Here is a 25,739-nt window from a genome sequence, read left to right as displayed (position 1 = left end):
ACTCCTGCTGCTTCTGAGGCACAAAGCTCTGCTGCTTCTCTCCAGCTCTGCTGCATTACAGACTCACTCCTGCTGCTTCCCTCCAGCTCTGCTGCATTACAGACTCACTCCTGCTGCTTCCCTCCAGCTCTGCTACACTAGACAGGCTCACTCCTGCTGCTTCTGAGCACTAAGCTCTGCTGCTTCTCTCCAGCTCTGCTGCACTTTCCACACTCCCTCCTGCTGCTTCCCTCCAGCTCTGCTGCACTGGGAAGACTCACTCCTGCTGCTTCTGAGGCACGAGGCTCTGCTGCATCTCTCCAGCTCTGCTGCACTAGACAGACTCCCTCCTGCTGCTTCCCTCCAGCTCTGCTACACTAGACAGGCTCCCTCCTGCTGCTTCTGAGGCACTAGGCTCTGCTGCTTCCCTCCAGCTCTGCTGCATTACAGACTCACTCCTGCTGCTTCTGAGGCACTAGGCTCTGCTGCTTCTCTCCAGCTCTGCTGCACTTTCCAGACTCCCTCCTGCTGCTTCCCTCCAGCTCTGCTGCATTACAGACTCACTCCTGCTGCTTCTGAGCACTAAGCTCTGCTGCTTCTCTCCAGCTCTGCTGCATTAGACAGACTCACTCCTGCTGCTTCTGAGGCACTAGGCTCTGCTGCTTCTCTCCAGCTCTGCTGCACTTTCCAGACTCCCTCCTGCTGCTTCTCTCCAGCTCTGCTGCATTACAGACTCACTCCTGCTGCTTCTGAGCACTAAGCTCTGCTGCTTCTCTCCAGCTCTGCTGCATTAGACAGACTCACTCCTGCTGCTTCTGAGGCACTAGGCTCTGCTGCTTCTCTCCAGCTCTGCTGCACTTTCCAGACTCCCTCCTGCTGCTTCCCTCCAGCTCTGCTGCATTACAGACTCACTCCTGCTGCTTCTGAGCACTAAGCTCTGCTGCTTCTCTCCAGCTCTGCTGCATTAGACAGACTCACTCCTGCTGCTTCTGAGCACTAAGCTCTGCTGCTTCTCTCCAGCTCTGCTGCACTGGGCAGACTCACTTTACGCACAGTGTCGTGCTGCCGTTACACGGTGCACTCGGCTCCATGTGACACCGTGCTCCAGCAGGTACACCTAGTGCGCTGCCTGTCTCGGGCTGTGCAGCTGCCGCCGTCCGTCCAGTGGGCGATGTGTCAGCCAGTGCCCAGCTCCAGACGCCTCTGCCAGGAGGAGGAGCCGGGGGAGTGCCCGCAGCGCCGCTCGCTCAGTGTGGGGCAGACGCGTCTGTGTCGGGCTGTGTGCTGCTGCGGCATGTGGGTGAGACGCGCGGTGCCCCCCATATGAGCGCTGGACATATCCTATGGGAGGGAGACCCCCGGCTTGGGCAGGCTCATGAAGCCGACAAGGTGAGCGACACTCCGGACCTCTCCTGCTCCTCTCTGTCACACACCGGCAACTTCTCCGCCATGTGTGCCCGTGCCAGTGTGGGCATAGCAGGAAAGGGACAGTGTTGGCATGCAATTAACCCTTCAGATGCGTGATTTCCTTAAAGCTGCTGATGAATGTACCCACTTTTCCCTGTGATAAGCAATTCTATATAGTCTTAGGTCCAGGGCACCAAAGGGAGAGTTAGCAGACGCGGGATCGCATGCTATGGCTTGATCTGATTAATGGCTCTGCCTGCGGGTCATTGGGGTAATTTGTGGCAATAGTGATCTATAGCTTAACTGTAGTATGAGTATAGTCCTACTGATTAGTCCGTGGTGCTGGGCTGCCCAGATCTGCCCACCTGTCATGGGGATTCTGGGGAGATCTCAGAGTGGCATCACTACCAATATATCGGATTCCTCCCTAGCCCAGCACTGGTTATTACCTGGGATGTCTGGCTGGTACATGTGCACATTGCTGCATTAACAGGGCTGTAGCCGGAGAATATGGGAAATCCTGGGCTGATTGCGGGTGATAACACAGTGTGCCCACCGGGCAATGTGGCACTGTTATTTATGTTATGTACGGATGTCTGTGCCACAGCATTGTCATATCAGGGGACACATTTAGAGACTGTGAGTGACCTATAGACAAGTACAGATAGCTGCCCCACCTGTAACATAGCACACTCATTACATACATATGTCAGGTGTATCTCCATTATTTCATGCATACTGCTCGCTGAATAATTGCAATTATGTTTTTCTCATCCCTACTTCTTAATTATCCATGTCACACCTATCTATCCATCAATCTCACATCTATTTCATATCTATCTCATATCTATCTCATATCTATATACCTAATAAATTATATATATATATATATATATATATATATATCTCATTTCCATCTATCTGTGCCCTTGTCTTATTGCTTTTATTACACTTCTATACATTATCTGATCTGTACATTGCAGTCTGTATTTCATCTATGTGCTTTATAGACCTGGCTGTTGTGTCTCCCCATTCTCTATTTATCTCCCATTTTCTATTTCTGACCAGACATCAGACTGATCACAGTTTTGCGTCTGACGCCATCGGACACGTAAAGAAATTTTACTACAATCAGAACATTCTTTTTCCTTAGGACACTGAATACATTATAGCAAATAAAAGGTGGAATTTTAGCTCCTACATTGTTTTTTCTTCCGCACAAATATCACTATGTCCATTGCCAGTGTCACCATTTTTCTGCATCAACCTCTCTGTTATCCCCTATGTAGGCAGAATATACCTCTAATCACTATTTCTGGGCATGAGTTGTAACATTACCATGGCTGTGCCCACTGTACTGAAGTTCTAATGAACCCCTCGCCTAGGATTTTTGATGGGCACAATGACATGCAGATACCTTTTAGTGACTTTGTGGGTGATCACATATACATGTGTGTGTATCTCTATAGATTAGGGGAGGCTATCGGAGTGACATATTGGTCTCGCAGGATGATGGGAGTTATCTGATGCAATGCATATTAGTCCAAATGATTTTGACCCTTGCAAACTGGCGGAATATTACAATGATTGATTTGTGATATTAAGCAATTTTATCGTTAATCTGTCAGACTAATGGTGATCGCAGCTTTGTATCGCTATAAAGGAGCATTAAATAGATGAATAGCCGCCAGCTCCATTCATCTTCATATTTAATACTCATCATGTCTAATTTAATTACAGCTTAATGATGGCACCTTGGGAACAATTTATTCCGTTTCCGTCCATAGTACCTATTATTTTACACCCAAAAAACCTCCGGAGTCAGAGAACATCTTAGATTATAAAATGGGAAAAATCTTTGCAGTCACTTTTTATTTTCTCTAGGAAACGTACAGCGGCAGGTGGTGTCATTTAATTAATTAGATTATGCGTGCTTAATTAATACGCTGCTTGGAAATATACCAGCTTCACAACATCAACATTATAGTAGACGTATGTACAATGCATGTATAACCCTGAAAATCATAACTCAAGATAGTCAAGAGCAAGATTAGGGCGAAGAGCGCCACCTGCTGGGAACAATCAGTTTGACACTACATGTAGATGGTAGACAGGATTGGTAACAGCTGGGATCTGTTCATCATACAGATATCTAGCATGAAAAAACAAATTTAGAGTCTGTTCTCCCAGCAACCCAAATATCAGCCTAAGGAAGGAACATGTCTGCAGAAAAGGCAGCGATAAGATTATTAAAGTGCGCCCAGCACCAAGTCTAATAAACCTGTCGTCAGTTTCAGAGCTTCTTAGCCAAAGCTCTTTTGGACATAGCTAATCAATACACAAGGTGCCATTGACAGCCTGCAGCAATGTCAGTGCTTCCTCCATATGACTGGTGAGGGAGTATTTCCATGAATATTGATTAACCCATAAAGTGACAGCCTACATGGTGTCCAGGTGTCAGATGCACTTTAAAGATTAACGTTCTAGTAAAATGGATCGCTTAATGTGTATGCATCTTCGCCTAGTTGCAAGAAGAGGGGACAAGCCAATCACTTGTCAGTGGCGGAAGGTCATAAAAAGCCCCGAAGAATCTAATTGCTATTGTGCATGGCAGTTTACATTCAGTATTTAGTGCCACTGATAATAGGAATCACAGGGAACTTGGTCTCAGCTGCTTTTTTTTAATACAAAAAGATTTGGATACAGTAAAAATTAGGAAATACCAGTAAATCCTTGGACGTTCCACTTAAGACTCGAGCACAGTTCACACCAGGCAGGTTTCTGACCAATCAGTCAGATCTTCGAGATGGCGAAACTGAATTGTGCTGACCGTTCACACAGACAGGATTTTTGTGTTGGATCAATTGTCCTATTTCCTGTAATGGAGTTGTCTTTCAGATGCTAGTTACGTGCTTCAATCAATGCGATTGTGCATAAAAAATGCCGTCACTGTTTTCAGACAGATTAGAAACGGATTGTTTGGCCTTGTACATGGGGGTGAGGGTAAGGCCAGACGAGGCATTCACTTTGTGGCCACGATTCCACGCAGTTGAGACATTTTTTGGTTTTAAAATTGCCTATCTAACAATTATTTGATTTTGAAGGGGAAATCGCTGTTTCACCCAAAAAACTGCGGTCACAATATTCTTCGCTGCCATGCAGCCGCATCATGGCCACGACGTGAACACCGCATCTGGCATTATCCTGATCATGGCCAGCGATTATTATACGCATCTGTTATGCAGGTTACATAATTCACATTGATCAGCCGCACATTGACCGAGGTAAAAAGATAATGTGCCTCCGACATGTAAAGTAACAGGAGGGGGGTGGGAGAACCATTGCATAAACAATCATTGGTCGACTCTTCATCCAGATAATTGTGACATGTAATTAAAAGTTTGACATTTTGGAGAATATTGGTACCATAAGGCAAAATGTGCAATTATTCTCCTCTGTAAAAAGACTCAAACCTTGAAGTCCCGCTGTGTCAGTCACACCATCTCCACCTTGTAAGTTCTGTAAACTGGGGCACAGGTGTGAGAAAGACATTTCATGATTAAAGGTGTTTTCTGCTTACCGTAAATAGTTCTTTCTTGTGGCGTGGTATGTGCTGACATAAAGGGGAGCAACAGTGAAGACACCTTGATTTTGACCAAACGCCCCCTTACACATTAAACTAATGTCGGCCAAACCCCTTGATAACGATAGATTTGGCCGAAGGTCTAATGTGTATGGAGATACCAGCTGATTTATGAATGTGAATCGTGTTTGTCCAATTTCAGACTTCCGATCGCTTTGTTCTGGAAATAAGCCTCTGGCCATTCTTATAGAAAACACAGGAGCTCTCGGCTAAATGAGTGTTCCGGTGTATGGGAGAGATGGCTGTCAAACGATCCGCCGAATCATTATGCAGCCTTTAGCTATCTAATGTGTATAGCCAGCTTTACATGGCTTGTATCCTGAGGACCCACACTATGAAATATCTGCAAGCCAAATATACACCTTGGCATGTTCATAGTCCTCTTCCCGCCAGTGTAGTTGCACTAATAGCTATTACATTTTTGCCTTATAGCACCACTTTTGGTCTGTTATTTCAGCACTGGAGTGGTCTCTCGGATGTACGTTCCCTGCCCCTAGTAATTTACTCACCAGATGTGACACTGTCTTCTGTTCTCGGCACCGCTCCGTTCAGTCTCCAGTAATTTGTGACCTGCTGGATTTGTCCAGTATTTGCTGGATGTGCCGAAAGTCACCTCTCAATGGAAGTCTATGAGAGCCAGAAAGAAGCCAGAACGAGGTCTGGACTTTGACTTGGCCATTCTAACACCTGGATACATTTATTTGTGAACCATTCCATTGTAGATTTTGCTTTATGTTTGGGATCATTGTCTTGTTCGAAGACAAATCTCAGTCCCAGTCTCAGGTTTTTTGCAGACTCCAACAGGTTTTCTTCAAGAATGGTCCTGTATTTGGCTTCATCCATCTTCCCATCAATTTTAACCATCTTCCCTGTCCCTGCTGAAGAAAAGGAGGCCCAAACGATGATTCTGCCACCACGTTTGACAGTGGGGATGGTGTGTTCAGGGTGATGAGCTGTGTTGCCTTTACGCCAACCATATAGTTTGGCATTGTTGCCAAAAAGTTCAATTTTGGTTTCATCTGACCAGAGCACCTTCTTCCACATGTTTGATTTGTCTCCCAGGTGGCTTGTTGCAAACTTTAAACAACACTTTTTATGGATATTCTTTGAGAAATGGCTTTCTTCTTGCCACTCTTCCATAAAGGCCAGATTTGTGCAGTGTACGACTGATTGTTGTTCTATGGACAGACTGTCCCACCTCAGTTGGAAATCTCTGCAGTTCATCCAGATTGATCATGGGCCTCTTGGCTGTATCTTTGATCAGTCTTCTTGTTTGAGATGAAAGTTTAGAGGGACGGCCAGGTCTTGGTAGATTTGCAGTGGTATAATACTCCTTCCATTTCAATATGATCACTTTCACAGTGCTCCTGGGGATGTTTAAAGTTTTGGAAATCATTTTGTATCCAAATCCTGCTTTACATAACATAACATAATAACATAGTAACATAGTTAGTAAGGCCGAAAAAAGACATTTGTCCATCCAGTTCAGCCTATATTCCATCATAATAAATCCCCAGATCTACGTCCGTCTACAGAACCTAATAATTGTATGATACAATATTGTTCTGCTCCAGGAAGACATCCAGGCCTCTCTTGAGGCCTGGATGTCTTCCTGGACCAGAACAATATTGTATCCAAATCCTGCTTTAATCTGCTCCACAACAGTATCACGGACCTGCCTGTTGTGTTCCTTGGTCTTCATGATGTTCTCTGAGCTTCAAACAGAACCCTGAGACTATCACAGAGCAGGTGCATTTATACGGAGACTTGATTACACACAGGTGGATTATATTTATCATCATTAGGCATTTAGGACAACATTGGATCATTCAGAGATCCACAATGAACTTCCGGAGTAAGTTTTCTGCACTAAAAGTAAAGGGGCAGAATAATATTGTACGCCCCACTTTTCAGTTTTTGAATTTCCACAAAAATTTAAAATAACCAAGAAATTTCGTTCACAATTGTGTTCCACTTGTTGTTGATTCTTTACCAAAAATTTACCTTTGGTATCTTTATGTTTGAAACATGATATGTTGGAAAAGGTTGAAAAGTTCCAGGGAGCCGAATACTTTCGCAAGGCCAGATTTTTAGATAAATAAAGTTCGGAGAGCTATATTAGGCAAATGAAAAAAAAAAATCAAAAACAGGAAGCCAAATAATGATCTTCTTCCATCATCACTTCTTCATCTCATAAATCTTTTTAAGATTTTTTCGAAATCCAGATTTACAGCTCTTCTTATAGGCTGCACTTTTATATTCCAAGAGTAGTGGTCCTTTTAAGGCTATGTGCACAAGTTCAGGAATTCTTGCAGAAAATTCCTGAGAAAAACCTGAAATTTTCTGCAAGAAATCTGCATGCATTTTTTGCGCGTTTTTGGTGCGTTTTTACCTCGTTTTTGATGCGTTTTTTTCCCAATGCATATTATAGTGGGAAATCCGCAAAAAAAAATGCAAAATTAATGAACATGCTGCTTTTTTTACCGCAATGTGTTTTTTTCGCGGAAAAAAACGCATCATGTGCACAAAAATTGCGGAATTCATTCTAAATGACGGGATGCATATTGTATGCTGTTTTTTTGCGGTTTTATAGCGTTTTTATTGTGAAAAAAAACGTGAAAATCAGCAACGTGTGCACACAGCCTAAGGGGTTAAATGTGGTGCTAACAAGCCATATGAGTTTATATTAAACATGTTGCGATCTCAGGCTGTGCAACAATGGCTCCATCTAGCGTATCGCCCACCCTCGCTGTGAGCCAGGAGCAGCCGCTGCTGTCGTACCTCCATCCCCTGCATTTTGATAGTGTCTGAGATATGTTTCATGCTCATATAAGGGTGTGATCTCCACAGTTCTGGCAGCGCTGACCACTGCGTCGTGCCAAAGCCTGTAGTGTGAACCAAGGTACAGAAGATTTATACAATGCTCTGTATCATGGAAAAATCAACGCTGTCCAGTGATTTGAAGAAGAAGAAGAATGTCTGATAGTCGAAAAAACCCGAGAAACTATCACAGCGGTTTCCACTCCAAGGTTTTAAACTTTTCTTCCCAAACTTTTGAACTATTTGGTTATGTGGTGTATTGGGTGAGCTGGATATAGGGAGGTCCATGGGGATAAAGAAAGGGGCAACTACATTCTGAGGACTGTGCAATATGATGGCACTGTACAATTAGTAGGTATAACAGCAATATCTGGAGTATGTCAGAGTTTCTAGATGTTACCACCTACATATGTTGTCTGTAATATGAAACATAGAACCTGAGAGGTTATAATGGACCTGAATCACTATAAGGGCCTGTGCGCAGGTTTCAGGTTTGTCGCGTCTTTTTTTTCTGCGCAGTTTTTTTCTGACTGAATTGGAAAACTGCAGCTTGTCACTTCTTTCAGCATTTTTGCTGTTTTTTTCACCCATAGAAAGCAATGAGTAAGTGCAAAAACGCAGTTTTACCTGTGGATTTTCCACGGATTTAACCTGCGTTTTTACACCTGCGGATTCCTTTTAAGGAATAGGTGTAAAACGCTGCGGAATCCGCACAAAGAATTGACATGCTGCGGAAAATAAACCGCAGCGTTTCTGCGTGGAATTTTCCACAGCCTAGGCACTGCGGATTTGGTTTCCATAGGTTTACATGGTACTGTACCACGCATGTAAAACTGCTGCGGATCCGCAGCGTCAAATCCGCTGCGGATCCGCAGCCAAATGCGCAATGTGTGCACATAGCCTAAGGGTTTCCTAATGCCAGCAACGTGAATGAGAATCCTGAAGTGTCATGCACATGTTGCTTATTTTTGACTTGCAGATTTAAATCTGTAGCATTTCAATTCTTCCAGGCTTTTTGCTGCAGACTTCACTAATACTAATGAGTAAGGAAAAAATGCTTATGCTCGAGTCTTGGTCGGCGGGTGAGGGGGAGCGACGACGGTCACATACTCACCTGCTCCTGGCGCTCCTGACACGGTCCCTGCATGTCCCATGGTCTCCAGTGCCGGAAGCTTCTTCCCCTGTTTAGCGGTCACGTGGTACCGCTGATTAAAGTAATGAATATGGCCTCCACTCCCATAGGGGAGCCGCATATTCATTCCTGTAATGAGCGGTACCAGTGACAGCTGACAGAGGAAGAAGCTGCCGCGCCCGGAGACCATCTGTCTGGGAGAAGCTGCCAGGGACCGCGCCGGGAGTAGGTGAGTATTTCATATTCACCTTTCCTCGTTCCACCGCCACCTCGTTTTCCGCGTCCTATGTTGTGACTGTTCAAGTCAGAGGGAGCGATAACGTATTAGTGTGCGCACCACCCTCTGCCTGAACTTTCAGTGCGGAAAGACGGAACGCTGAGAAGCAGCGGGCAGCGACGTGAGGTGAGTATGTCATTTTTTTTTATTGCAGCAGCAGCATTACATGTGGCACATTGTTATATGGAGCATCTATGGGGCCACAATGAACTGTATGGAGCATTACATGTGGCACATTGCAATATGGAGCATCTTATGGGGCCATAATGAACTGCATGAAGCATTACATGTGGCACATTGTTTTATGGAGCATCTTATGGGGCCATAATCAGCATTTGTGCAGCATTATATGGGCCAAATATCCGTATGGAGCATCTTATGGGGCCATAATCAGCATTTGTGCAGGATTATATGGGGCATATTTTAATATGGAGCATCTTATGGGGCCCATCATAAATTTTATGGAGCATTATATGGGGCGTATTTTTTATGGAGCATCTTATGGGGCCCATCATGAACTGTATGGAGCATTACATGGGGCTCCTGATTCAATATGGATATTCAAAAACACTTAACCTACTGATGTCTCAATTAATTTTACTTTTATTGGTATCTATTTTTATTTTTGACATTTAACGGTAGCTGCTGCATTTCCCACCCTAGGCTTATACTCGAGTCAATAAGTTTTCCCAGTTTTTTTGTTGCAAAATTGGGGGGTCTGCATATACTCGGGTCGGCTTATACTCGAGTATATACGGTATTATGTTCTGCACAGTTGAAAGTCCACCTTATCTTTAGTATCACTGATTTGTAACTAGATCACACACACTCTCGGGTCCATAAAACTATATGACCCTGTTTCTGAACTGCTCAGCAAAGAGTAGAACAAACCTGTATAGGAAACTGAAGTGCCAAGTGTCAAAATGTGACACACTCTACCTGCTCTGCATTTATGGGGCAATTACCTCCACTGTAGACTGCAATTATTTTATACATACCTTTTATTTAGTAGGTCTGAGAGACTTGGCACATTAATTGTATTTTTAGCTGCGGTTTCAAAGATCAAACTAGCAGCTCAAAAGACAATCGCTCATTTGTAAAAACTAAGGCCATGTTCCCACGTGTGAAAAAGCTGCTTTTTTCCTACTGTGGTTTTGCAGGTGTCAGAAAGCAAACATGCAGTAGCATGTTGCTCTGATTATTGAGTTTTTGCTGCCTTTTTTTGCATTTTTGGATGTTTTTGATACAATTTAGATTTAGCATTTTTATATACTTTTTTAGTGCAGAACTGCGGGAATTCCGTACATAAAATGCAATTGTATTTTGTGATTGCGTTTTTCAGGCTTCCCATAGAAATCTATAGGGAGAAAGATGCGCCAAAAATGCAAAGTTGAATAGTAACGTTAAGTGAACAATGGTTATGAGTTTTTGATGAATCACATTCTTTTGCTTGAACTGCTGAATGCAGAAGATTTTCTAAAAAAAATGCAGCAAAAATAAAGGCAGCGTGGGAACTTGGGCCAAGAAGATAGACAACCTAAACATTGTATTATACTGGCTGGTCTATTGGAAAGAGCATTATTGGAGCTAGAACTTCCTTTCTGCCAGCTCCCAGCATGCAATTGTCCAATGGCTTGCCTTCTCCCAGACAGAAAGTTTGTCTTTCAGATATGCCTGTATGAAGTTTGACAGACAAGAGAATCAGGATCAAAGAAACAAAGCTTTGCATTCCCTTTTTTTTAATTCTCTGCATCTTTGCTGCTATAGATGGATCATACTTGACAACAGGCAGTGGAGAGCAACTAAGAAACACTACCTATTTATCGGGAGTTGGTCCAGATTCTGTCAGAATTGCAGTCTGCACTGGTGGAAACTGATGGCAAACAAATATGATGGAACTTTTCAGTTGAAATGATATCACTATTGCATATGGAGGGTGGTAGAACCAAGTAATGAGGGTTATTTGCCTTTTTTTCATCTAGAGCTGTAGTTAATAATAATAATAATAATAATTGTATTTATATAGCACCAACATATTCCGTAACACTTTACAATTAAGTGTGGACGTGTAGTTACAATAAAGACATTGCTGAGTAACACATAGTTCAACGGTTACAGGAGGAGTGAGGGTCCTGCTCACAAGCTATAAGGAAATAGGGGGACATAATTGGTATAAAGTGCTTTTGCCATGTAATTGTCAATCTGCAGTCACCACAAGACTTGGAAAAAATATAGATTTTTTTAAATATAAGGATAAAATAAGATAATGACTATTTGAATAGCAGAAGTGTATTTTTTACATGACACATAATAAAGCTAATACAATGAAACCTTTGTGATGGAAGCCTCTTGACCAAGAAGTGTTCTTGTTTTGTTTGCTCGATTGACACACGAAAGCATCCAGTTTCTTGTCCATTTCTCCAGAAGCAGCTCCAACTAATCAGACAATCATACCCCTCTGTGGAAATAGAACACGGCTTAGAGATTTAATAGTATGGGCACAAATCATGGGTGGTTAATGGCCACAGCCGTTAGTGAGAAACACCCCTTTAAATCCATTTCATTACATGCGGTCCTTGTAGAATTAACAAAATTACACATGGAAAGGCTTCTGACCATCTCTCAATAAGGTTATCCGGCCACTCATTAAGTCATAGTCATAAAGTCAAGCTCCTTGATATAAAGCACCCACTTCATATATTTCTTGTTAAATACAATTTATAGTTCACCTTTATTAAACACATTTCTTATATCCTTGTGATCACAAAATCTTGGAATGCCCCCAGAAGACAGACTCGTGTATAGTATTGCATTGCATAAAAGAAAGCAGTAACATAAACCACAGAAATGATATTTATTAGTGTGTGGGAGCTCTAATCTACACGCTTAAGTCTTACAATTCGTAATTTGTAAATCGGGCAGCTAAATGGAGGCTTGTAAAACCAGGCAATCAAAAGTCATTTGTAAGACTTTCTTTGCAGCTCCTGCCTTTTACTCTAGAAATGGAGATAATTTTTTTTTCCTCCTGCTAATACACCTAGAATTCAATGCGTTTTTACAAGCCTCATAAACCTCACCTAGGTTTTATGGGTAGATAGATCCTGTCAAACTTCCAGGTGGCTCATCTCACTTATTTTCTGCTTTATGTTTTTACAAGAGGTTGAGCGTAAGGACTAAAGGGTATGCGCATACACACTCATTTGTCTTGTTAGAGATTTGTTTAATTTTACACAGAACAGGACTTGCCTACACCTTCCTCCAACGCGGTGTCTACAGTGGGGGAAGTGATAAAGTCCTGAAGAATACCAGACAAGGATACTGTACAGAACACTTTAAGTTTTGTTTCATATGTGTGAGATTTTAGGAATGTTAAAATAATTTTGGATGAAGACAACAGTGCCCTAGGAAAGGCCTAAAAGTCTCATCCCTAGAGATTTTTGAGGAACCTCTAGAACGTAGTAATCATAAAGAAATAATTTTTTCTTGACTTTATCAGTACTTAAAGGGGTTCACTACTCCGACAACCCCTCCTCAATCCCTATGTTTCCCCCTTGTAAAATAATGACACTTATACTCACCTCCGGTGCCAGCGACGTTCAAGCAATTCCAGTTGCCAATCCGTGCTTGCTTCACTCTCCCCACCTAAGAATTCATCACATACACCCAGAGAAAGTGAGAGAGCAGCCCTGACTCTTCTTGATGTATGTGATTTGTTGCGTGGAGTGCAACCAGTGCTTATTGGCTGCAGGAATCCCCAAGAGAGCCAGTTCCGACACTGCTGGAAATGCGCCAGCACTGGACCATAGAAACATTTGAATATGAAATAGAAATTATATTGGAATTGGAATATTTCAAATGTTTCTATGGTTAAGCGTCAAGTAGGCGGTCCTATTGACTGACCGCTCCAAACCGTGGAATGAGACTGACTTCTAAGTCCAGAATGAGCAGGAGCTTAAGATATATATATATACATATATACACAGTCATGGCCAAATGTATTGACACCCCTGCAATTCTGTTAGATAATACTCATTTTCTTCCTGAAAATAATTGCAAACACAAATTCTTTGGTATTATTATCTTCCTTTAATTTGTCTTAAATGAAAAAACACAAAAAGAATTGTCCTAAAGCCTAATTGGATATTGTTCCACACCAAACATAAAAAAGGGGGTGGACAAAAGTATTGGCACTGTTCGAAAAATCATGTGATGCTTCTCTAATTTGTGTAATTATCATCACAATCTCAAGACTACAAGTCCATCTCCAAAGACCTGAATGTTCCTGTGTCTACCTTGCGCAGTGTCATGAAGAAGTTTAAAGCCCATGGCACTGTGGCTAACCTCCCTAGATGTGGACGGAAAATAAAAATTGACAAGAGATTTCAACGCAAGATTGTTTGGATGTTGGATAAAGAACCTCGACTAACATCCAAACAAGTTCAAGCCGCTCTGCAGTCCGGGGATACAACAGTGTCAACCCGTACTATCCGTCGGCGTCTGAATGAAAAGGGACTGTATGGTAGGAGACCCAGAAAGACCCCACTTCTTACCCCGAGACATAAAAAAGCCAGGCTGGAGTTTGCCAAAACTTACCTGAAAAAGCCTAAAACATTTTGGAAGAATGTTCTCTGGTCAGATGAGACAAAAGTAGAGCTTTTTGGGCAAAGACATCAACATAGAGTTTACAGGAGAAAAAAAGAGGCATTCAAAGAAAAGAACACGGTCCCTACAGTCAAACATGGTGGAGGTTCCCTGATATTTTGGGGTTGCTTTGCTGCCTCTGGCACTGGACTGCTTGACAGTGTGCATGGCATTATGAAGTCTGAAGACTACCAACAAATTTTGCAGCATAATGTAGGGCCCAGTGTGAGAAAGCTGGGTCTCCCTCAGAGGTCATGGGTCTTCCAGCAGGACAATGACCCAAAACACACTTCAAAAAGCTCTAGAAAATGGTTTGAGAGAAAGCACTGGAGACTTCTAAGGTGGCCAGCAATGAGTCCAGACCTGAATCCCATAGAACACCTGTGGAGAGATCTAAAAATGGCAGTTTGGAGGAGGCACCCTTCAAATATCAGGGACCTGGAGCAGTTTGCCAAAGAAGAATGGTCTAAAATTCGAGCAGAGCATTATAAGAAACTCATTGATGGTTACCGGAAGTGGTTGGTCGCAGTTATTTTGGCTAAAGTTTGTACAACCAAGTATTAGGCTGAGGGTGACAATACTTTTGTCTGGCCCATTTTTGGAGTTTTATGTGAAATGATCAATGTTTTGCTTTTTGCTTCATTCTCTTTTGTGTTTTTCATTTAAGACAAATTTAATGAAGATAATAATACCAAAGAATGTGTTTGCAATCATTTTCAGGAAGAAAATGAGTATTATCTGACAGAATTGCTGGGGTGTCAATACTTTTGGCCATGACTGTATATATATATATATATATATATATACATATATATACATACATATATATATATATATATATGTATATATATATATATATATATATATATATATATATACTAGCTGAAGAGCCCGGCGTTGCCTGGGCATAGTAAATATCTGTGGTTAGTTAGAGCACCTCAATTCTCTTATTTTCCCATCACGCCTCTCATTTTCCCAATCACATCTTTCATTTTCCCCCTCACATCTCTCATTTTCTCCCTCACACCTCTCATTTTCTCCCTCACTCCTCTCATTCCCGCCTAACACTTGTCATTTTGACCTCACATCTGTCATTTTCCGATCACTACACTATTTTCCCTCACTCCTCTCATTTTGCACTCACACCTTTTCATTTTCACCTCACACCTCTCATTTTCACCTCAGTATATACATGTTTGTCATCTCCCTTATATATAGTATACACCTGTATGTCATCTCCTGTATATAGTATATACCTATATGTCATCTCCCCTGTATATAGTATATACCTGCTGTGTGTCATCTCCCCTGTATATAGTATATACCTGTATGTCATCTTCTCCTATATATAGTATATACCTGTATGTCATCTCCTCCTATATATAGTATATACCTGTATGTCATCTCCTCCTATATATAGTATATAACTGTATGTCATCTCCTATATATAGTATATACCTGTATGTCATCTCCTCCTGTATATAGTATATACCTGTGTGTCATCTCCCCTGTATATAGTATATATCTGTGTGTCATCTCCTCCTGTATATAGTATATACCTGTATGTCATCTATATATAGCATATGCCTGTATGTCATCTCCTCCTGTATATAGTATATACCTGTAGGTAATCTCCTCCTCCATATAGTATATACCTGTGTGTCATCTCCTCCTGTATATAGTATATACCTGTATGTCATCTCCTCCTGTATATAGTATGTACCTGTATGTCATCTCCTCCTCCATATAGTATATACCTGTGTGTCATCTCTCCTGTATATAGTATATATCTGTGTGTCATCTTCCCTGTATATAGTATATACCTGTGTGATCTCCTGTATTAGACCTCGTTAACACGTTATTTGCTCAGTATTTTTACCTCAGTATTTGTAAGATAAATTGGCAGCCTGATAAATCCCCAGCCAACAGGAAGCCCTCCCCCTGGCAGTATATATTAGCTCCCACATACACATAATAGACAGGTCATGTGACTGACAGCTGCTGTATTTCCTATATGGTACATTTGTTGCTCCTGTAGTTTGTCTGCTTATTAATCAGATTTTTATTTTTGAAGGCTAATACCAGACTTGTGTGTGTTTTAGGGCGAGTTTCGTTTGTCAAGTTGTGTGTGTTGAGTTGTGTGTGGCGACATGCATGTAGCGACTTTTGTGAGATGAGTTTTGTGTGGCAACATGCGTGTAGCAACTTTTTGTGTGTCGAGTTGCATGTGACAGGTTAGTGTAGCAAGTTGTGTGCAGCAAGTTTTGCGCATGGCGAGTTTTGCGCATGGTGAGTTTTATGTCTGGTGCCTTTTGAGTATGTGCAAGTTTTGTGTGAGGCAACTTTTGCATGTGTTGCAAATTTTGTGCATGTGGCAATTTTTCCGCGTGTGCAAGTTTTGCGTGTGGCGAGTTTTCCATGAGGTGAGTTTTGCACTTGTGGCGAGTTTTGCGTGAGCCTAGTTTTTGCATGTGGCGAGTTTTGCGCGTGGTGAGTTTTGAGCGGCGACTTTTGTGTTTCGACTTTTATGTGGCGAGGTTGGTGTATGTGTGGTGAAATGTGTGCTGAGGGTGGTATATGTGTTCAAGCACGTGGTAGTGTGTGGCGCATTTTATGTGTGTGTTCATATCCCCGTGTGTGGTGAGTATCTCATGTCGGGGCCCCACCTTAGCAACTGATCAGTATATACTCTTTGGCGCCATCGCTCTCATTCTTTAAGTCCCCCTTGTTCACATCTGGCAGCTGTCAATTTGCCTCCAACACTTTTCCTTTCACTTTTCCCCATTATGTAGATAGGGGAAAAATAGTTTGGTGAATTGGAAAGCGCGGAGTTAAAATTTCACCTCACAACATAGCCTATGACGCTCTCAGGGTCCAGACATGTGACTGTGCAAAATTTTGTGGCTGTAGCTGCGACGCCTCCAACACTTTTCATTTCACTTTTTCCCCATTATGTAGATAGGGGCAAAATTGTTTGGTGAATTGGAAAGCGCGGGGTTAAAATTTCACCTCACAACGTAGCCTATGACGCTCTCAGGGTCCAGACGTGTGTGACTGTGCAAAATTTTGTTTCTGTAGCTGCGACGCCTCCAACACTTTTCCTTTCACTTTTTTCCCCATTATGTAGATAGGGGCAAAATTGTTTGGTGAATTGGAAAGCGCGGGGTTAAAATTTCACCTCATAACGTAGCCTATGACGCTCTCGGGGTCCAGACGTGTGACTGTGCAAAATTTTGTTGCTGTAACTGCGACGCTTCCAACACTTTTCCTTTCACTTTTTTCCCCATTATGTAGATAGGGGCAAAATTGTTTGGTGAATTGGAACGCGCGTGAATTGGAACATACATACACACACACATACACGCATTCAGCTTTATATATATCTATATACGATGACCTCAGGTTAGCATCCTCAATAATCAGAACCTCCCACTCCCGTCTCCAAGACTTTACACGTGCTGCGCCGATTCTTTCGAATGCACTACCTAGGTTAATACGATTAATCCCCAATCCCCACAGTTTTAAGCGTACCCTAAATACTCACTTGTTCAGACTGGCCTACCGCCTCAATGCATTAACCTAACGATCCCTATGTGGCCTATTTATATATATATAAAAAAAAAAAAAAAACAGGTTCCTCGCATCATGTTCTCATTCACTTTATGCAGTTAATAGCCCTCTGTGTCTGTACTGCTACATACTTAGGCAGTAACTGGTTCATGCAGCTTTACATGAACACCCGAGCCTTACACTATGGCCGGTCCGAATAACTAAAGCAATTGTTACCATCCACCTCTCGTGTCTCCCCTTTTCCTCATAGTCTGTAAGCTTGCGAGCAGGGCCCTCATTCCTCCTGGTATCTGTTTTGAACTGTATTTCTGTTATGCTGTAATGTCTATTGTCTGTACAAGTCCCCTCTATAATTTGTAAAGCGCTGCGGAATATGTTGGCGCTATATTAATAAAGATTATTATTATATTATTATTATATACGTATATATATATATATATATGTATGTGTGTGTATATATATATATATATATACTAGATTGTGGCCCGATTCTAACGCATCGGGTATTCTAGAATATGCATGTCCCCGTAGTATATGGACAATGATGATTCCAGAATTCGCGGCAGACTGTGCCCGTCGCTGATTGGTCGAGGCAACCTTTATGACATCATCGTCGCCATGGCAACCATTATGACATCTATGTCGATACTGTGCCCGTCGCTGAATCAGAAACGTGAGATGTCTACGTCCTTTATGACATCATCGTCGCTGTGCCCGTTGCTGATTGGTCGAGGCCTGGCGGCCTCGACCAATCAGACGCGGGATTTCTACGTCCTTTATGACATCATCGTCGCTGTGCCCGTTGCTGATTGGTCGAGGCCTGGCGGCCTCGACCAATCAGAGAGCCGGGATTTCCAGGACAGACAGACAGACAGACAGACAGAAAGACAGACAGACAGACAGACGGAAAAACCCTTAGACAATTATATATATAGACATTCAAGCAAAAAACAGGCAGCATTCCATTGTATCTTGATCAACTGTGCAGAGTTTAATCAGACCCACATGTCTTTACTACGACGTTTCGGCTCTAAATGAGCCTTTCTCAAGCCTTGAGAAAGGCTCATTTAGAGCCGAAACGTCGTAGTAAAGACATGTGGGTCTGATTAAACTCTGCACAGTTGATCAAGATACAATGGAGTGCTGCCTGTTTTTTGCTTGAATTTATGGACTGTTGATAGCCGGTGGACGGGCTTCCTGGAGGCTTTGCACCCAGAGATAAGTGAAAATGTTGTGCTGTTCCTTTTTTCTACTATTATATATATATACAGTTATATGAAAAATTTTGACAGGTGCATAAGTATGGGCACCCCACCAGAAAAGTGACATTAATATTTAGTAGATCCTCCTTTTGCAAAAATAACAGCCTCTAGTCGCTTCCTGTAGCTTTTAATGAGTTCCTGGATCCTGGATGAAGGTATTTTTGACCTTTCCTCTTTACAAAACAATTCCAGTTCAGTTAAGTTTGATGGACGCCGAGCATGGATAGCCCTCTTCAAATGATCCCACAGATGTTCAATGATATTCAGGTCTGGGGACTGGGATGGCCATTTCAGAACAGTGTAATTGTTCCTCTGCATGAATGCCTGAGTAGATTTGGAGCGGTGTTTTGGATCATTGTCTTGCTGAAAGATCCATCCCCTGCGTAACTTCAACTTTGTCACTGATTCATGAACATTATTGTCAAGAATCTGCTGATACTGAGAGGAATCCATGCGTACCTCAACTTTAACAAGATTACCGGTGCCGGCATTGGCCACACAGCCCCAAAGCATGATGGAACCTCCACCAAATTTTACTGTGGGCAGCAAGTGTTTTTCTTGGAATGCTGTGTTTTTTGGCCGCCATGCATAACGCCTTTTTGTATGACCAACAACTCAATCTTGGTTTCATCAGTCCACAGGACCTTCTTCCAAAAAGAAATTGGCTTCTCCAAATGTGCTTTTGCATACCTCAGCCGACTCTGTGGCGTGCTTGCAGAAACGGCTTCTTTCGCATCACTCTCCCATACAGCTTCTACTTGTGCAAAGTGTGTTGTATAGTTGACCGATGCACAGTGACACCATCTGCAGCAAGTTGATGCTGCAGCTCTCTGGAGGTGGTCTGAGGATTGTCCTTGACTGATCTCACCATTCTTCTTCTCTGCCTTTCTGATGTTTTTCTTGGCCTGCCACTTCTGGCCTTAACAAGAACTGTACCTGTGTTCTTCCATTTCCTTACTATGTTCCTCACAGTGGAAATTGACAGGTTAAATCTCTGAGACAGCATTTTGTATCCTTCCCCTCAACAACAATGTTGAATAATCTTTGTTTTCAGATCATTAGACAGTTGTTTTGAGGAGCCCATGATGCCACTCTTCAGAGGAGATTCAAACAGGAGAACAACTTGCAAGTGGCCACTTTAAGTAGCTTTTCTCATGATTGCATACACCTGGCTATGAAGTTCAAAGCTCAATGAGGTTAGAAAACCAAAAAAAGTGCTTTAGTAAGTCAGTAAAAAGTAGGTAGGAGTATTTAAAACAAGAAAATGATAAGGGTTGCCCATTCTTATGCACCGGTCAAATTTTGTTTGAATGCAGATTGCACATTTTCTGTTAGTACAATAAACCTTATTTCAAGGCAGAAACATTACTGTGTCCAACAGTTATTAGATATATGAAACTGAAATAGCTGTTGCAAAAAAAAAACAATTTTTATAAAACATTAAGCTCAAGATTAATAGGGGTGCCGAAACTTTTTCATATAACTGTGTATATATATATATATATATATATATATATATATATATATATATATATACACAGTGGGGCAAAAAAGTATTTAGTCAGTCAGCAATAGTGCAAGTTCCACCACTTAAAAAGATGAGAGGCGTCTGTAATTTACATCATAGGTAGACCTCAACTATGGGAGACAAACTGAGAAAAAAAAATCCAGAAAATCACATTGTCTGTTTTTTTTATCATTTTTTTTGCATTTTATGGTGGAAAATAAGTATTTGGTCAGAAACAAACAATCAAGATTTCTGTCTCTCACAGACCTGTAACTTCTTCTTTAAGAGTCTCCTCTTTCCTCCACTCATTACCTGTAGTAATGGCACCTGTTTAAACTTGTTATCAGTATAAAAAGACACCTGTGCACACCCTCAAACAGTCTGACTCCAAACTCCACTATGGTGAAGACCAAAGAGCTGTCAAAGGACACCAGAAACAAAATTGTAGCCCTGCACCAGGCTGGGAAGACTGAATCTGCAATAGCCAACCAGCTTGGAGTGAAGAAATCAACAGTGGGAGCAATAATTAGAAAATGGAAGACATACAAGACCACTGATAATCTCCCTCGATCTGGGGCTCCACGCAAAATCCCACCCCGTGGGGTCAGAATGATCACAAGAACGGTGAGCAAAAATCCCAGAACCACGCGGGGGGACCTAGTGAATGAACTGCAGAGAGCTGGGACCAATGTAACAAGGCCTACCATAAGTAACACACTATGCCACCATGGACTCAGATCCTGCAGTGCCAGACGTGTCCCACTGCTTAAGCCAGTACATGTCTGGGCCCGTCTGAAGTTTGCTAGAGAGCATTTGGATGATCCAGAGGAGTTTTGGGAGAATGTCCTATGGTCTGATGAAACCAAACTGGAACTGTTTGGTAGAAACACAACTTGTCGTGTTTGGAGGAAAAAGAATACTGAGTTGCATCCATCAAACACCATACCTACTGTAAAGCATGGTGGTGGAAACAACATGCTTTGGGGCTGTTTCTCTGCAAAGGGGCCAGGACGACTGATCCGGGTACATGAAAGAATGAATGGGGCCATGTATCGTGAGATTTTGAGTGCAAACCTCCTTCCATCAGCAAGGGCATTGAAGATGAAACGTGGCTGGGTCTTTCAACATGACAATGATCCAAAGCACACCGCCAGGGCAACGAAGGAGTGGCTTCGTAAGAAGCATTTCAAGGTCCTGGAGTGGCCTAGCCAGTCTCCAGATCTCAACCCTATAGAAAACCTTTGGAGGGAGTTGAAACTCCGTGTTGCCAAGCGAAAAGCCAAAAACATCACTGCTCTAGAGGAGATCTGCATGGAGGAATGGGCCAACATACCAACAACAGTGTGTGGCAACCTTGTGAAGACTTACAGAAAACGATTGACCTCTGTCATTGCCAACAAAGGATATATTACAAAGTATTGAGATGAAATTTTGTTTCTGACCAAATATTTATTTTCCACCATAATATGCAAATAAAATGTTAAAAAAACAGACAACATGATTTTCTGGATTTTTTTTTCTCAGTTTGTCTCCCATAGTTGAGGTCTACCTATGATGTAAACTACAGACGCCTCTCATCTTTTTAAGTGGTGGAACTTGCACTATTGCTGACTGACTAAATACTTTTTTGCCCCACTGTATATATATACACACACTGCTCAAAAAAACACTAAAATCCCACATCCTAGATGTCACTGAATGAAATAATCCAATTGTAAATCTTTATTCATTACATAGTGGAATGTGTTGAGAACAATAAAACCTAAAAATTATAAACGTAGATCACAATTAATATCCCATGGAGTTCTGGAGATGGAATGATGCTCAAAATCAAAGTGGAAAATGAAGTTACAGGCTTATCCAACTTCAGTGGAAATGCCTCAAGACAAGGAAATGATGCTCAGTAGTGTGTGTGGCCTCCACGTGCCTGTATTACCTCCCTACAATGCCTGGGCATGCTCCTGATGAGGCGGTGGATGGTCTACTGAGGGCTCTCCTCCCAGACCTGGACTAAAGCATCCGCCAACTCCTGGACAGTCTGTGGTGCAACGTGGCGTTGGTGGATGGTGCAAGACATGATGTCCCAGATGTGTTCAATTGGATTCAGGTCTGAGGGACAGGCGGGCCAGTCCATAGCTTCATTGCCTTCATCTTGCAGGAACTGCTGACATGCTCCAGCCACATGAGGTCTGGCATTGTCCTGAATTGGGAGGAACCCAGGGCCAACCACACCAGCATATGGTCTCACAAGGGGTCTGAGGATCTCATCTCGGTACCTAATGTCAGTCAGGCTACCTCTGGCGAGCACATGGAGGGCTGTGCGGCCCTCCAAAGAAATGCCACCCCACACCATTACTGACCCACTGCCAAACCTGTCATGTTGAAGTATGTTGCAGGCAGCAGATCGCTCTTCGGGCATCTCCAGACTCTGTCACATCTGTCACATGTGCTCAGTGTGAACCTGCTTTCATCTGTGAAGAGCACAGGGTGCCAGTGGCACATTTGCCAATCCTGGTGTTCTGTGGCAAATGCCAAGCGTCCTGCACGGTGTTGGGCTGTGAGCACAACCCCCTCTGTGGACGTCGGGCATTCAGACCATCCTCATGGAGTCGGATGCTAACCGCTTGTGCAGACACATGCACATTTGTGGCCTGCTGGAGGTCATTTTGCAGGGCTCTGGCAGTGCTCCTCCTGTTCCTCCTAGCACAAAGGCTGAGGTAGCAGTCCTGCTGCTGGGTTGCTGCCCTCCTACGGCCCCCTCCACGTCTCCTGGTGTACTGGCCTGTCTCCTGGTAGCGCCTTCAGCCTCTGGACACTACGCTGACAGACACAGCAAACCTTGCCACAGCTCGCATTGATGTGCCATCCTGGATGAGCTGCACTACCTGAGCCACTTGTGTGGGTTGTAGAGTCCGTATCATGCTTCCATGAGTGTGAAAGCACAACCAACATTCAAAAGTGACCAAAACATCAGCCAGAAAGCATTGGTAATGAGATGTGGTCTGTTGTCCCCACCTGCAGAACCACTCCTTTATTGAGTGTGTCTTGATAATTGCCAATAATTTCCATCTTTTGTCTATTCCATTAGCACAACAGCATGTGAAATTGATTGTCAAATAGTGTTGCTTCCTAAGTGGACAGTTTGATTTCAGAGAAGTTTGATTTACTCGAGTTATATTCACTCTGTGGGGTCCATACTGTGCTGGCGTGTCGCGCTTACGCAGTCTATAAAGGCTTCGGACAGAGTGACGCTCCCAGCATTATATTATAGATATACAGTGCCTTGCGTAAGTATTCGGCCCCCTGGATCTTTTCAACCTTTTCCCATAAATCATGCTTCAAACACAAAGATACCAAATATACATTTTTGGTGAAGAATCAACAACAAGTGGAACACAATTGTGAAGTTGAACGATATTTATTGGTTATTTAAAATTTTTGTGGAAATTCAAAAACTGAAAAGTGGGGCGTGCAATATTATTCGGCCCCTTTACTTTCAGTGCAGCAAACTCACTCCAGAAGTTCATTGTGGATCTCTGAATGATCCAATGTTGTCCTAAATGCCCAATGATGATAAATATAATCCACCTATGTGTAATCAAGTCTCCGTATAAATGCAATTGCTCTGTGATAGTCTCAGGGTTCTGTTTGAAGCACAGAGAGCATCATGAAAACCAAGGAACACAACAGGCAGGTCCATGATACTGTTGTGGGTGGAGAAGTTTAAAGATGGATTTGGATACAAAATGATTTCCAAAACTTTAAACATCCCAAGTAGCACTGTGCAAGGGATCATATTGAAATGGAAGGAGTATCATACCACTGCAAATCTACCAAGACCCGGCTGTCCCTCTAAACTTTCATCTCAAACAAGGAGAAGACTGATTAGAGATGCAGCCAAGAGGCCCATGATCACTCTGGATGAACTGCATAGATCTACAGCTGAGGTGGGACAGTCTGTCCAAAGGACAACAATCAGTCGTACACTGCACAAATCTGGCCTTTATGGAAGAGTGGCAAGAGGAAAGCCATTTCTCAAAGATATCCATAAAAAGTGTTGTTTAAAGTTTTCAACAAGCCACCTGGGAGACACACCAAACATGTGGAAGAAGATGCTCTGGTCAGATGAAACCAAAATCTAACTTTTTGGCAACAATGCCAAATGATATGTTTGGCGTAAAGGCAACACAGCTCATCACCCTGAACACACCATCCCCACTGTCAAACATGGTGGTGGCAGCATCATGGTTTGGACCTGCTTTTCTTTAGCAGGGACAGGGAAGATGGTTAAAATTGATGGGAAGATGGATGGAGCCAAATACAGGACCATTCTTGAAGAAAACCTGTTGGAGTCTGCAAAAGACCTGAGACTGGGACGGAGATTTGTTATCCAACAAGACAATGATCCCAAACATAAAGCAAAATCTACAATGGAATGGTTCACAAATGAAAGTATCCAGGTGTTTGAATGGCCAAGTCAAAGTCCAGACCTCAATCCAATCGAGAATCTGTGGAAAGAGCTGCAAACTGCTGTTCACAAACGATCTCCATCAAACCTCACTGAGCTCGAGCTGTTTGCCAACGAAGAATGGGCAAGAATTTCAGTCTCTCGATGTACAAAACTGATAGAGACATACCCCAAGCGACTTGTAGCTGTAATCACAGGAAAAGGTGGCGCAACAAAGTATTAAGTTAAAGGGGTTGAATAATATTGCACACCCCACTTTTCAGCTTTTGAATTTCCACAAAAATTTAAAATAACCAATAAATCTCGTTCAACTTCACAATTGTGTTCCACTTGTTGTTGATTCTTTACCAAAAATTTACATTTGGTATCTTTATGTTGGAAGCATGATATGTGGGAAAAGGTTGAAAAGTTACAGGGGGCCGAATACTTTTGCAAGGCACTATATATATACATATATATATATATATATATATATATATATATATATATATACTGTGTATATATATATATATATATATATATATATATATAATCTATATATTTCTCTCTCTCTGTATATACATACATACACAGTACAGACCAAAAGTTTGGACACACCTCATTTAAAGATTTTTCTGTATTTTCATGACTATGAAAATTGTACATTCACACTGAAGGCTTCAGAACTATGAATTAACATATGGAATTATATACTTAACAAAAAAGTGTGAAACAACTGAAATGGTGTCTTATATTCTAGGTTCTTTAAAGTAGCCACCTTTTGCTTTGATACTGAATCTATATACTCAATATATATACTCAGCTCCTCCTCCTTTGTAGCATGATACCTGGATCAGACTGCAGCATGTTCAGTGTGACAGTCCTCCTTTTAAGATTAGAGTATCAGTTTAAGTTTTGGCTTAAAATGTTAGAGGATCACAATAGTTAGACCCTGTTTTGATTAGGAAGTCCAAGAGGAGTGAAAGCATTGGTGGGCACTAAGAGGTCATTTTATGGTCTTTCAGGCATCAGACCTCAGATGCGACTCATACTT

The 25,739-nt window shown here is 42.3% G+C and overlaps 1 protein-coding gene across 1 annotated transcript in view; it reads left to right on the top strand.

Annotated features, from left to right (window-relative positions):
* Window positions 1-867: 867 nt before the first annotated feature.
* Window positions 868-25,739, top strand: part of RGMA (repulsive guidance molecule BMP co-receptor a) — a 67,370-nt gene continuing 42,498 nt past the window's right edge. Inside the window, exon 1 of the mRNA XM_069766268.1 lies at window positions 868-1,368. Within this exon, the coding sequence (XP_069622369.1) occupies window positions 1,355-1,368 (14 nt within the window). The 5' untranslated portion in view covers window positions 868-1,354. The remainder of the gene's footprint in view (window positions 1,369-25,739) is intronic.

Source organism: Ranitomeya imitator, chromosome 4 (assembly GCF_032444005.1).
Source record: "Ranitomeya imitator isolate aRanImi1 chromosome 4, aRanImi1.pri, whole genome shotgun sequence".
In the NCBI taxonomy this organism is placed as follows: domain Eukaryota; kingdom Metazoa; phylum Chordata; class Amphibia; order Anura; family Dendrobatidae; genus Ranitomeya; species Ranitomeya imitator.
Note: the sequence above shows the minus strand (reverse complement) of the source record. Positions and strands in the feature narration are given on the sequence as shown.